Genomic DNA, 14,911 nt, shown 5'->3' on the forward strand with positions numbered 1-14,911 from the left:
TCTTCTCTGGGAAAAGTGACTAGAGGGAGGGATTCACAGCAAAAGAAAGAGCCAGAGGTAACACTTTCTGCTACTGATCTAATGCATACGGTTTGACGTAAGATGTCAGAGCTGGAACTCAGGATGACAATTACAAAGTTGCTAGCTGGGCTTGAAAACAGTATAAACGACACGGGAGACTCTCAGAGTGCAGAAATGAAATTGAAACAGGCCCAAATTCAAAAGGCTCTAACTGAGATGCAGTCTACCTTGGATATGGATGCTCTAATGGCTAGGGTCAATGAGGCAGAAGACAGAGTCAGTGACACCAAAGACAAGCTGATGGAAAGTAAGGAAGCTGAGGAAAAGAGAGAAAGCCAACGAATGGACCATGGGTGGAGGAATCAAAAAATCAGTGATGCCACAAAAGGAAACAATATTTGAAATACTTCTGGCCCCAAGGGAGAAGACACAGAGGGACACAAGATCTATCCGTGTACATCGCAGCTGAGAACTTCCCTAATCTGGGAGGAAAACAGGCATCCAAGTCCAAGAGGTAGAGAGGACCCTTCCCCAAATCCATAAGAAGAGAGGAACACCCTAACATAGAATAGTGACGTTTGCAATTTCAGACATAGAGAAAATATTGAAAGCTGCGTGAGACAAGAGGGTCTTAACTGACAGGGGTAAACATATTAGACTAGCCACATACCTATCCACAGAGACCTGGCACAACAGAAAGGGCTGGCGTGATCGAGTCAGGGTACTAAATGAGAAAAACATGCAGCCAAGAATCCTTTACCCAACAAGGAGTCATTCCGAATAGGAGCAGAGACAAAGAGCTTCCAGGACAGAAAGAAACTCGAAGGATCTGGCCACTAAACCACCCTGTAAGAAATAGGAAGGGGGATCCTGGAAGTGAAGAGAGACTCCAAGAATAACACAGACCAGAAAGAAACAGAGACCATCTACAGAATTAGGGACGTGACAGGTAATGCAATGGACTCATCTCCATCTGCTTTTTAGATTTTTTCTTTATCACTGCTCTTAAGCAATTTTATTAGGCTGTAGGTTGATAAGGAGGTTTTTTTTTCATGCTCATATTTGGGGGTTGTTGGCTGGATTCCTGAATTCTTGAATCTATGGGTGTAGAGGGTTCATACAATTCAGATAATAATCAGACATTACTTCCTCAAACTTTTTTTCCCTCTACCTCAGCCAATTTCTTATCTACAAGGCCACTTGAAATTGCTACAAATCTCACACATATTTTAATGTTTCTGTGCACGGCGTGGTTTGCACCCTTCCTTTTCTCTGCTTTCTTCTGGACAACTGCTATGATCATACATTCAAGTTCTCTCTCTCTCTCTCTCTTCGCTATTTAGTGTCTAAAGTGAAAGAAAGCCCATCTACTACATTTTTCATCTTAGACGTTCTAGTGTTCAGCTCCAGAAGTTGGGTTTTCCTTGTTTTCATATTTTCTATATCTCTGTTTCACTTCATCCTTTGTGTACATTCTTATGTATATAAAACCTCTTTCTAACAGTTGTTTGAATGTACATGTGCAATACTTCCATCCTCTTTTTCATTTCTGGGTAGGTTTCTATTGTTTAATCTTTCTCCTCAGTACAAGGTGAATTTTTCTCCTTCTTTGCATCCTGGTAATCTGTTGTTGGAAGGCAGGTATTGTGAATTTTAATTGTGAGATATTAACTATTGCTTATATTTCTACACTTACTCTTGAGGATTGTACTGATGGTGAGGTTCCTGGAAAAGTATTTTATCATTCCAGACTAGCTTTCCAATGGTTTGTTAGGTGGTATAACTGTAGCCTTCAATGTATTTTGCTACTGTTCTGTTGGTATTCTGAGCTCTCTTTGCAATGTCCCATGAATTACGAGGTTTTCCACTCTGCCTGCTGCTGGTAGCACAGACTTTTCCTGATTGTGTGGGAAGGCTAGTGACATTTTCCTCTCTGCTTCCCCTGGGCTATGATTTTCCCCACACCACATACGTTCCTCACACACGTGCCCTATTGAGGAATTCTATGAAAACTCAAAAGTGATCCTAGATGGCTTTCTGAGGTCCTCTTTCTCTGTGCAGCTCTCCTCAGTATTCTGTACTGTAAACCACAGCCATATTGACTTCTCCAAACTTCCATCTTGCTGTCTCCAACTCATGGAAATGGCTGAGCTTCACCTGTATTCTTCATCCCTGACCCGTCGACTGGAAACTAAATCTCTTTAGCAGTAAGTTAAGGAAATGCAGAGTCTCCCATGTTTGTCTTCCCTCTTGCACTAGTCACTTCCCTGCATTGCCTGGAATTATATCGAAAGTGTTCTTTTGCCAGGGTGCCTGGGTGGCTCAGTTGCTTAAGCCTCTGACTCATGATCTGGACTCAGGTCATGAACTCAGGTTCTTGGGATCAAGACCAGCATTGGGCATCACAATCTGCACAGAGTAGGCTTGAGATTCTCTCTCCCCTCTCCTTTTGCCCTCCCTCCTCTTCTTTCTCTCAAACCAACACAGAAAATCTTTCAAATAAAATAAAATAAGTTACTTAAGATACAGGTTATGTAGGGACGCCTGGGTGGCACAGCGGTTGAGTGTCTGCCTTTGGCTCAGGGCGTGATACCGGCGTTATGGTTTCGAGCCCCACATCAGGATCCTCCGCTATGAGGCTCCTTCTTCTTCTCCCACTCCCCCTGCTTGTGTTCCCTCTCTCGCTGGCTGTCTCTATCTCTGTTGAATAAATAAATAAAATCCTTAAAAAAAAAGTTTAAAAAAAAAGATACAAGTTATGTAGGAAGGACGTTCTTACCCTTCTCTTTTCCAGTGAAATCAGGAATAAACTTCCCATGTGAAAGACATCCTTCCTGTTCCAGGAGGGAAAGAAATATCCTTATCACAAGAGATAGGAAATTAAGAGCCAAGAAAGCTGCGTAAACAAGCTTGTTCCTTTTTAGTAATTTACTACACTAGCCCAAATTCTGTTTGAATTCCTTATGAATTGAAGCTCTATGTTAAGTTTCCTATATCCTGCCAATTCCTCTCTGATTTACTATCTTTTTGTCTATAAAGTATAAAAACTGCCTGCTTTGGTTATTTCTTTTGGTCTCCATTTGCCATACACCTGTAATAAAATTTTGATTTTTTTTTTTTTGTTAATCTGTCTCATGTAAATTTAATACTTGGTCCAGCCAGAAGACCATGGGGTAGAGGGAGAATTTTTCCATCCCTTCTACACCTAATCTCTTCTAAGTTTCTGACAATTTCCATAATGTGTTAGTTTCTGATTGCTGCTATAACAAATTATCTCAAATTCAGTGGCTTAAAGCAACACAAATGTATTATCTTACCGTTCTGCAGATCAGAAGTCTAAATCAGTTTCATGAGGCTAAAACCAAGATGTCAATAGGGCTACAGTCCTTCTGAAGACTCTAGGGGAAAATCTGCTTCTTTGAGTTTCCCAGCTTCTAGAATGAATGTAGCCTACATTCCTTGGCTTCCCCCCCCCCACCAGCAATCTCATCATTCCTACCTCTGCTTCTGTGGCCACATCTCCTTCTTGAACTCTGCTTCTCCTGCCTCTCTCTTTCACTCAGGAAGACCCTTCTGATTATTTTGGACCCACCCAGATATTCCAGGAGAATCTCCCCACCTTAAGGTCCATAACCTAATCACATTTGCAAAATCCCTTTTCAGAGATTCCCAGATTCCAACAGCAACATCTTGGGGGAATTATTCTGCCACCACACATGACATTAACAAATTCTTTCTTATCAATCAGAATGAAACCCATAGTAACAGTATTCACTGTCTCCCATGCATTCTTTGCATTAACATTGCCCAGTGAGTTAAAAATGATCAATGTTTTCTCAGTCGGGATGGTTTCAGTTATAGGGAACAGAATACTCAACTCAAATTCCTAAAATACAAGTCATCTTAATTCACTGTATTGTAAATTCCATATAGGATCTTTTTATCTCATTTTGCAATAAGTGTGATATTGCACACACCCTAGATTATAAACCCCTTATTGTCTGCTTTTAGCAGAGAGCCAGTGACCTTTCAGAAGGGAGGAGTATGGCCCTTTGATCTTTTGGAGTGGACAGAATGGAATGGGAAGAACGAAAGAGTTAGTCAGGAGGATTAAAAATACCAAAATGTGGGGAACCTGGGTGGTTCAGTCGATTAAGCATCGGATTTCATTCAGGCCATGATCCCAGGGTACCGGGATATGGCTGCCTGAGGAGACCAGAGTGGGGGCTCACTGCTCTGTGTGCAGTCTCCTTGTCCCTCTCCATCTCCCTCCCTATCCATGCTCTCTCTAAAAAATAAATAATCTTTAAAAAAAATACCAAGAAGTTACCAATCCCAAAACTAATGAAACATTTCTATGCGATTCAACAAGCAACTCTTTTAAGTGTGGTTCCTCTCAGAAATACAGCATCTAAGTGAAGTAATGGAGTAAATATCAGAATCAGCAGCAGAAGACCTGGTTCAGCTGCTTCCCTGATATATAAACTCTGAAAATCACTTAATGCCAAGTCTAATTTTTCTATAATGCTCCCCACAATATCACAGGGATATTGTGAAGATCAAACAAATAAATGAGCATGAAAGAGCTTTACAAGCCCTCAAGTGCTAGGCCAGTGTCCACAATTCTTCTCATTTATTCTGCAGAGGAAATGGGAACAGACAATTTTTGGAACGTGAGGGATTTCCTAGGAGAAAAAGCCTGACTGGGACATTCAGTAAACAGTCAGAGAGGGAAGTAGTGGGCCAGGGGAGAGGGCTACCCAGAAGAAGTGGGAAATACAGACACTGTAGTTTAGGCCAAAAATTAATTTCTCAACCTTGTATATTATCAGTGACAGTGGTGATAGTAATTGCCCTATAATCAACTGAACATCATTTTCTATATTATCCTTGGTGTACTATGCCTGTGATAAAGGATCTCAATTCCAAAACTACTTGAGAATGAGTACGGGCAGTATACCCCTCTTCCTTATGCATACCCTAATTGCCAACATCACAATATAATACAAGCCCCACATGGATCAAGTAGCAGTATCTCTATGTTCTAGAAGCTCTGAGTTTTTCAATACCTTCAAGTCTGGCCTCTGATCAATGGTAACAAATGCAACAAGAAAACTGGGGAAAAGGAGGTCAAGCCACAATTCCTTAGGAGTAAGAATTTTTGGTAATTTCTGACACTTTCCCCCATTACCATCTTCACTTCTACACACTGTTTCCTGAAGACTCAGCTATAAGTCTTCCTTCCACACCTTTGATTTCATATATCCTAACCAAGCCACAGAACTATGTAATCTTAAATTCAAACTCAAAGTATAGGGTCACCTGACAGGCCCAGTTGGAACAGCGTGTGGCTCCTGATCTCAGGGAGGTGAATTCAAGCCCCATATCTGGTATGGAGATTACTTAAATAAGTAAAAATGAAAAGAAAAACCCCAAGTATGATCTGTAGTCTTCCCCTTGGGATTCTTCTTTCTCCAACTCAAACTACCAAGCTCTCACATCTAAACAGAGAAAGCCAAGGGTCATTAGAGCAAGAGGATCTAGATTTTCACTGTAGGCAAAACAATGAATAGTGATGCCAAAAGAGTTGGCTGTTATGGGGTGGTGGCTTTCTTGTTGGTTTGAATTGCATATTGCATAACTGCATTACCTTAAGCAACATATTTGCTAAGTGCCACAGGCTTTGCAAAGATTTCAAGAGTCCTAAGAAACAAATGGCCATTGTTATTTATGTTTTATGGATGAGAAGCTGAGGCCCAGAAAGGTTAAGTAACTTGCCCAAACTTACACAGCTAGAATTTGCACTCACACAACCTGAGCCTCAAGGCCAAACCCTTGACCTCTCTGGCAGAGAGCTGATTAAAATCTTAACTCCATGGCCTATGCCTCATCTCTGTGTTTGTATGTGGATTACATGAGAAACCATGAAAGCCCCTCACCTAATACTTAGCACAGAGTAGTATTTCATTTAATCATGTCTAAACACATCCTAAAAGTTTAGATGTGGAAGCCCTGCTTTCCCTTTAAATTCCTCTAGTGACAATTTCAAAGTCTGTACCTTTAATCCCCACAGAATTAACTTTTTCTAACTATGACTAGGGTAAGCTGATGACATTGCTTAAAAGGTCCCAAGAAGATAAAACCTATGTAATTCAGGTAAACACACACACACACACACACACACACACACACAAACCAAAAAACCACCCAACCCTGCAGCTGCCAGCCCCAGCTGCTCTCTTTCTGTACACATTTCCCTTAAGTACTCGGTAGAATAATCCGTCTGAAGCTAGCCATATAAATTTTAAACCCAGAGAGTGTGCTGCCAAGGTAACAATGCCTCCATCACACTGGTTGTGAATAATTAGGACCAGTTTGTGTTAGAAATCTCCTGGTAAGCTAACATGGCCTGTAAAATTGGTTGATAGAGACTTTGAATCATTCTGCTGCCAATATCATCTGAAAAAGTCCAAAAAATATACCATTCTTATACCGCATCTCCAGCGGACTGGCAACCAATTCTGGAAAATCTTAAGGCAGAGTTACATGCTCTACATACTAATAACGATGATGATAGCATAGGCGCTAAGGTGTAAAATTTTGCAAAAACCCTGGAGCACTTCTGGTAAAGTATCACCAAATGTCTTTACCGTGACTGATCACCAAAAACTGAACCAGACCCAGGAGAGCTTTGAGGGCTCTGGCCATGCTTATGGAAAAATCAAGGTAAACAGGGTTATCTGATGTGCCCAACTTTAAATCTGTCCGATTAGTTCTTTCCACTGGAAAATAATTCACTATCAAAACTTGACATTGAAACTACCAGACTGTGACAATTCAGTTCTCTTTGGAGGGGCCAGGAGCACTGGAAACAACCCAGGGTGAGTTTTACAGACACTCTGTCTTACTCTGGATTTCTTCTTAATTATTTTCCTATATCTTTTCTGAAGCGTATGCCACAGACATTCGATTTTCTTTTTGTGCACCATATCCTCAACATAAACTGACACCAAATTTCTACTGCAGTAGGGCACATCTCCATCTCTCAAAGCATTTCTTCCTGCAGCTCCAAAGAAATAGAAAAAAAAAAAGTGACGATAATGGAACACAAGTCTTCATTACAGACCTAGTTCTCCATCCACACACTCTGTGTGGGTGAAATTCTCCAGATTAATTTAAAATAAACCCCTGGCTCCATTCTTGCTCAGTTCTTTAGTTTTCAAGTTTGCAATCATCCTTTCGGTTGATTAGTAAATTAAAAAGGGAACAGATGTAAATCATTCAACTTTTAAAATAGCTTTCTGGGGACACCTGAATGGCTAAGCTGGTTGAGCATCTAACTCTCGGTTTCAGCTCAAGTATGAAAACACGGCTGTGGGATCAAGCCCCTAGCGGGCTCTGTGCTAGGTGTGGAGTCGGCTTGAGATTCTCTCTCTCCTTTTCCCTCTGCCCCTCCCCACTCATTCACACACATACACACACACATACTCTCTCTCTAAAAATAAATAAATCTAGAAAACTACGAAATAAAGAAGCTTTCTAAAGCAGAAGCTTTAAGTGAATACTAAGAAATATTTCTCTTTTTTTAAGATTTTATTTCTTTATTTGAGAGAGAGAGAGTGAGAGAGAGCATGACAGAGGACAGGGGAGATGGTCAGAGGGAGAAGCTGACGCCCCGCTGTGCTGGGAGGCGGATGCTGGACTCAATCCCAGGACTCTGGGATCATGACCTGAGCTGAAGGCAGACGCTTAACTAATGGAGCTACCCAGGCACCCCCACTAAGAAAAACTGCTTAAGAGTAAAGTTAATCCGTCACTACATTAAGATGTTACAATAAATATTAATCTAAGCTCTAAACACCATGAGTTTAATTCAAATGTTAGCTAATAGACTTCTCGTGCCCCAGAGATACCTTCTTTTCCCATGCCTCTACTTTGCCAGTTTCCTAATCTGACACTACCTTAATCTTCCCTCTATTGATATAGACCATCAAAAGGGCCACTGTCTGCAGAGGACCAGCACGATGAGTAATAGGAAATGCTGGAGAAGGAAGAGATAACTAGAAGCAGAAGAGAAAGAGTTCTCTAGTCCTTTTTCATAAGCAATGTGGAGCTGATTCATTTGTGTGGCCGAGAGCCTGCCCATGAGGAATGAGGGGATGCCCAGTAGTGATCAGTGACAGGAAGAAGATAGCACAGGATGGCAGACCCCAGTAACCAAGAGAGCGGCATGCATGGGTGAGCACCCCTGCAAGACTGTGCATCCAGGCCGTGACATGAAGACAAGCGAGAGAAGAGAGACTAGACTCCCCACAGATGCCCAACCAGGCTGGTGGGGTGCACCTAGCAGAGGAAGAGGCATCTCACCAAGACGCATTCCAATTAGCGCCCTAATTATACCAATCATCACATAAACGATTAAGGTCAGAGTGGTGGCATAGAGAGCCTGGGCCAGGACTCAGGAGGCTTGTGCTCTAGACACAGCTATTACTGCAATTCTCTGTGAACTTAAGGCCATTGCTTTACCTCTCTCTGCCTCATTTTCTCTATCTATGAAATGAAAACAAGAAACAAACAAAGAGAGGAGGGGAAGGGAGGAAAGAAAGAAATGAGGAAAACTCTCAACTCTTTCTAAGACACCCCAACCACAATGCCATTTTCCATCCGACTGGGGAAAAGCATCTACCGGACACAGACCAGGTCATTGCCATGAGAGTCCCAGGGTGTCACGGCAGAGCAGGCAGGGGTGGAAGTCCTTCAGATGAGTGAATAATGCAGTCAACAGGAAATAGAGAAAACCATGCTCAAGGCCGGGCTGTGTACAACTTTGAACATGTTACTGGCTTGGGGTAGAAAAATCCTGGTTTCTTCTCTGCTAAAGATTTATGAGTAAATATAAGCCCTCCGCTCTCCAAGGCTGCCTTATATGTCTTGGTAAATCATGGTTCTCTGCACTATTTTCCCAAAAACGTCTTTGTGGTGCCTACTGTGTATGCAGCATGATTCAAGATGCTGAATGGGGTTTTTTAAATAAGATACTGGACCATAAACTCCAGATGGAGGGAAAAGCAAACACAGAAGAAATTAAGTGACCAGATGATTGATACAGATGTGAAGTGTTATTTTTTTTCCTGAAATCTTTGCAGAGTGTCCAACAAAGAGAATGGAAGAGGTGGACCTACTCAATCAAACCACTTCCATGACATACATTAGGCTTAGAGGCTTATCTGTCAATCAGAAGGTGCAGACGACTGTGTTTGCCCTGTTCCTCACTTCCTATGTCCTGACACTGCTTTGGAACATCCTCATTGTCATAACTATTATCTATGACCACCAGCTCCATACCCCTATGTATTTCTTCCTCAGTAACCTATCTTTTATTGATGTCTGCCACTCCACGGTCACTGTCCCAAAGATGCTCAGAGATACGTGGTCAGAAGAGAAGCTCATCTTCTTTGAGGCCTGCATCACCCAGATGTTCTTCCTGCACCTCTTTGCCTGCACTGAGATCTTTCTCCTCACCGTCATGGCCTACGATCGGTATGTGGCCATTTGCAAACCCCTGCGGTACATGACAGTGATGAACTGGAAAGTGTGTGTGCTGCTGGCTGTGGCCCTCTGGACGGGGGGTACCATCTACTCCATATCGCTGACCTCCCTCACCATCAAGCTGCCCCACTGTGGTCCTGATGAGATTGACAGCTTCTTCTGGGATGTGCCTCAGGTGACCAAACTGGCCTGCACGGACACCCACATCATTGAAATCCTCATCGTCTCCAACAGCGGGCTGATCTTGGTGGTCTGTTTAGTGGTCCTCGTGGTGTCCTATGCGGTCATCCTGGTGAGCCTGGGGCAGCAGATCTCCAAGGCAGGCGGAAGGCCTTATCCACCTGTGCAGCACACCTCACTGTCATCACACTCTTCCTGGGACAATGCATCTTCATATATTCCCGTCCATCCACTAGCCTCCCAGAGGACAAGGTGGTGTCTGTGTTCTTCACTGCAGTGACCCCTCTGCGGAACCCCATCACCTATACTCTCAGGAATGAAGACACGAAGAATGCCTTGAACAAGTTCATGGGGAGGTTGGCGGGGAGAGGGGAAAAATGACAATGCCTAGGCTCTCAAGAGGCCTGGTGCTCCACATCCAAGAAACACTTTGCAAAGAATAAGTCACCTAACATTTATCGGGCTTTATGACTTAGAAATTCTCCTCGGTCCAATATTTGACAATCATACCAGTAGCTGTGATTTTCAGGATCTTCCATATGCTGGAAATTGTTCTAGGCACTCTATATTTACTCCATGCCCACAGCCACTTGAGAGGTAGGTTTTATGCTTGTTTACAATGATGAAACGAAAACTCAGAGAGAGCCAACGGCATACCCAAGGTCACCCAGGTAGGAAATGCTGGAAGCAGGCTATTAAGCCAAGCGCATCAACACAAACTCATGCTATTTTCACTAACCACGTCGCCTCTCCAGGCTGTTGTCTTAGGGTGGTAACTAATGTTGAAATGAACCTTTAGATTGCTAGGCAGCACTTGACTACATCATTCACTCAGATGCTTGCCTAAATGGCTCAGGAAACACCGGTGACTCACACCAAGTGAGTTTGCTTATGACTTCAGTCATGTAGAAAGAAGACTTGAGTCACTGAAGGTACTGATATCCTCAAGTGGCAAGGAAAAATCTGCCATCAGAGCAATGAAATGGGGATATCTTACTATTCATTCATTTGACAAATTTTTACCAAGCACCTATTATGTGCTAAGGAACAGGCATACAATAACACACACACAAACACACACACACACACACACACACACACACACAATAGTCCCTCCTTTATGTAGTTTAGAGTCTAGTGAAAATAGGAAACAAAAATATAAACAAACACATTTAATTACAGATCATAACAAATCCTGTAAAAAAAAAAAAAAACACGTACACTGAATGTTGATAGAGAGTTTCAGAAAAGACTGTCTTCAGAGTGGGGAAGCAAAGAGGGTCTCTTTGACAAATGACATAGAAGCTAAGATCGGAAAGATAAAGAGGAGGCCTGCATGAAAAAAGACAGGTGATGAACATTCTAGGCAGAGGAAATGGCAGGTGCTGGGAAAGACCCTGGCTTGGTCCAAGCAAAGAAAGGGTAGTGTGGTTATAGCTTAGACCCTAAGGCAGAGAATGGTGAGAGATGACGGTGAAGAGGTCAAAAGGATACTTTCACGTCCTCTCAAGGGTCAACCAACTTTCAAAAAGGTGCCAAGACAAGGCAAGGGGGAAGAAAGTCTTTTTAAGTGGTACTGGATCATCTAGGTAGATGGGAAAAATTAATCTCAACCCTCATCTCACGCCTTGTATGAAAGGAAACTTAAGATGGATCACAAACCTAAAATTTAAAGCTGAACTGTAAAATTTCTAAAAGAAACTAGGAGAAAATCTTCAAGACTTCGGGGGAAGTGAAGATTTCTTAGGACACAAAAGGCATCAATCTTAAAAGTAAAAGAATGATAAATAAGACTTAATCCAAATATACACTTCAACTCTTCAAAATATATCATTCAGAAAATAAAACTGCAAGCCACAGCATGAGAAAAAAATATTACCAAGACATATACCCAACAACGATCTTGTATCCAGAATATACAAAGAATTCTTTGTGACTCTTACAACATAGTGACAAGAAGAAAAAACTAATAACAAATGAGCAAAATATTTGAACAGACACATCACAACACAAGATATAGGAAAAGATAATAAGCAGATTAAAAGATTCTCAGCATCATCAGTAATTAGGGAAATGAAGAGTAAACCACAGGAATTTTAGGCCTCACTAGAAGGCCTAAAATTAAATATTGAAAATAGCAGTTATTGGATGTTAAACTCTTCTACTTCTGATGAGAACATAAAATCATACAACCACTTTGGAGGCGCCTGGCTGGCTCAGTCAGTGGAGCGTGAGACTCTTCATCTCAGGGTCATGAGTTCGAGCCCCACAGCAGGGGTAGAGTTTATTTAAAGATAAACAACTTCAAAAAATCCTACAACCACTTGGAAAAACAGCCTTTTAGTTTCTTATGAGCTGAACATACACTTACTATATGATCCAAGAATTCTACTCCTAGGTATTTATCCAGGAGAAATGAAGACCTGTGGCCAAAATAACCTGTAAGTAAACATTTATATCTACTTTATTCACAATGGCCAAAAACTGGAAACAACCAAATGTCCATCAGTAAATGACTGAATAAACAACTGTGGCATGCCCATACCAGGAGATATTATTCAACAATAAGAAGAAACAAACTGCTAATGCCCACAAAAGGTGTAGGTTAATCTCAGAAACCGCATGCAGAGCTAAAGAAGTCAGGCACAGAAAAGTTCATACTGTATGATTCAATGTATATGAAGCTCTAGGAAAGACACATCTAATTCATAGTGACAAAAATCAGATGCTTGCATGCTTGGCCGGACATAGAGGGATTGTCTGGGAAGGGACTGAAGAAACTCTCTGGGTGATGGAAATGCCCTAGATCTTGACTAGAGACATGGCTATGTGGGTGTATATATACCTTTGTCAAAACTTCTCAAACTGTCCAATTAAAATGCATGCATTTTATGGAACTAAATTCTCCACCAATAAACCTTATTTTACAGTAAGTTCTTTATACATTTCCAGCTTGATTTTATCAAAGTATTATGAAAAATACAAAATAGATGCAGGAATGAGGAATCCCGTTCAAAGTAACAGTTTAATTCACTGTAAATCATTGACAGCTTAAATAAACACCTTGAATCTACATTGAAAGGCAAAATTAAAACCACTTTAATTTATAGAACCTAAGTGTGATATCTCTTCCCAGAGGCAATAACCCACAGAATCCACAAATCAAGAAAATAAGTTCTCTTACAATTGTGCCTGTTCCTGAAACTCAATCATGCCCCAAATTGTGATCTTTTACTAGTGAAACCAGAAGCCTTCTTTAAAGTTTTCCAGATTCTTTTTTTTTTTCAGATTTTATTTATTTATTTGAGAGAGTGAGAGAGCACGAGTGGGGTGAGGGGCAGAGGGAGAAGCAGACTCCCGTCTGAGCAGGGAGCTGCACTCCAGGCTCCATCCTAAGACTCCGGGATCATGACGTGAACTGAAGGCAGACACTTGCCCGAGTGAGCCACCAAGGAAGCCCCAGATTCTTTTTCCTATAGGTTCCACCATGATCGTTTCCTTTATGTAAGTAAAAGTTAATAAGTCCTTCCCTTTAAAAAGAAGTTCTGCTCTGTGCCTTTTGATCTGCTGATTCTGTTTTTTTACTTCCACTGTCTTGTTAAACATATGGCCATAATTATACTTGTACTCCAAATCCATTGTGTGCCTGACTTCATGAAAAAACCTGTTTCTCTCTGAGATGCTTGATGGCACTTTTTACCTCCTCATTCCTCAAGGTGTAAATGGGGGGATTTAGCTGAGGGGTGACAGCCATGTAGAAGATGGACACCACCTTGTCCACGGAGAAGCTGGTGTCTGCCCAAGTGTAGAGGAAGATACATGGTCTGAAGAAGAAGCCAACCACCATGAAGTGGGCTGGGCAGGTAGACAGGGCTTTCTGGCACCCCTCAGCTGATTGTTTTCAAAGAGAAACCAGGATGACCGTGTAAGAGGTGACCAAAGCCAGGAAACAGGTGAGGGAGATGGTTCCACTGTGAGACACAATGAGCATTCCCGTGAGGTACGTATCTGTGCACGCCAGCTTGATGACAGAGGGCACGTCGCAGAAGGAGCTATCAATAATGTTGGGGCCGCAGTAAGGTAGACGAATGGTCAGGAAGGCCTGCACCAGAGAGTGAACAGTACCCCCTCACCAGAGAGCAAACACCAGCTGTACACAGACCTGATGTTCATCACATTGGGATAGTGCAGCAGAGCATAGATGGCTCCATAACGATCATAAGCCATGATGGTCAGCAGAAAGATCTCAGCACAAGCAAACAGATGTAGAAAGAACAGCTGTGCGATGCAATTATCAAAGGAAATCTTCTTTCTCTCCAAAAGCAAGCCCTCTAGCATCTTGGGCACAGTGACAGAGGAGTGGAAGATGTCAATAAAGGGCAGATTGCTCAGGAAGAAGTACATGGGGGTAAGGAGACGCAGACTAAAACTATAGTAACTATGATGAGAGTTTTCCCCAAAAGGGTCAGTACATATGTGATGGAGAATGCTGCAGAAAATAGTACCTCCAGCACCCAGTTCTCAGTGAGTCCCAAGGAGACAAATTCAATCACTCTTGTTTGATTTAGAGCATCCATCCAATGAATTGTCAAAGGACCTTGTGTGTGGGGGGGGGGACCATGAAAGTTAATTTAGCTTTAGTATTACAGGACCGGAACTCACTGAAGTGATTCTACATTCCATTATGAATTGCTTATTTATTATCAGGGCATATAAAATTGAAGAGCAACCTAATAGCGACTGTTACAATACACCCATTACGTACCAGGAGCTGTTCCCAGCATTTTATATACACATTTCTATTAACCACAACTGCACCATAGCATAGGCATTACTATTCCTGGCTTGCAGATGAGATACATGAATCTGACAAGAATAAGTTGCCAAAACTCTTAACCACTAGTTAGCTGGCTGTTTTCATTTCAGTCTAACCCACAGATAACACCAAATTAATCTTCCAAAATATGACTCCCAACTAAAGTCTTTCACCATTTCACTCTTCCTATCAAATTAAATGTACATCCAAAGCCTGCAACAGACTAAGACCTGTTTATTTTTCCAGTCTGGAATCCTACTTTTTCCCCTACGTACTCCTCTCTCCAAGCAGGTTGGCTACTGTTTCAGCCATGTTACCCCCACCTTTAAGAAAACTTTGCTGGGG

At 41.9% G+C, this 14,911-nt stretch overlaps 1 protein-coding gene and 1 pseudogene across 1 annotated transcript; one reads left to right on the forward strand and one right to left on the reverse strand.

Annotated features, from left to right (window-relative positions):
* Window positions 1–9,184: 9,184 nt before the first annotated feature.
* LOC117800277 (olfactory receptor 4E1-like) lies at window positions 9,185–10,131 on the forward strand. The gene is given in 2 exon segments (XM_034652807.1): window positions 9,185–9,884; window positions 9,887–10,131. Coding segments are annotated over 2 exon segments (945 nt in total).
* Window positions 10,132–13,402: 3,271 nt separating this feature from the next.
* LOC109488797 lies at window positions 13,403–14,327 on the reverse strand (annotated as a pseudogene).
* Between the last annotated feature and the right edge of the window lie 584 nt (window positions 14,328–14,911).

Source organism: Ailuropoda melanoleuca, unplaced genomic scaffold (genome assembly GCF_002007445.2).
Source record: "Ailuropoda melanoleuca isolate Jingjing unplaced genomic scaffold, ASM200744v2 unplaced-scaffold6751, whole genome shotgun sequence".
Lineage (NCBI taxonomy): Eukaryota > Metazoa > Chordata > Mammalia > Carnivora > Ursidae > Ailuropoda > Ailuropoda melanoleuca.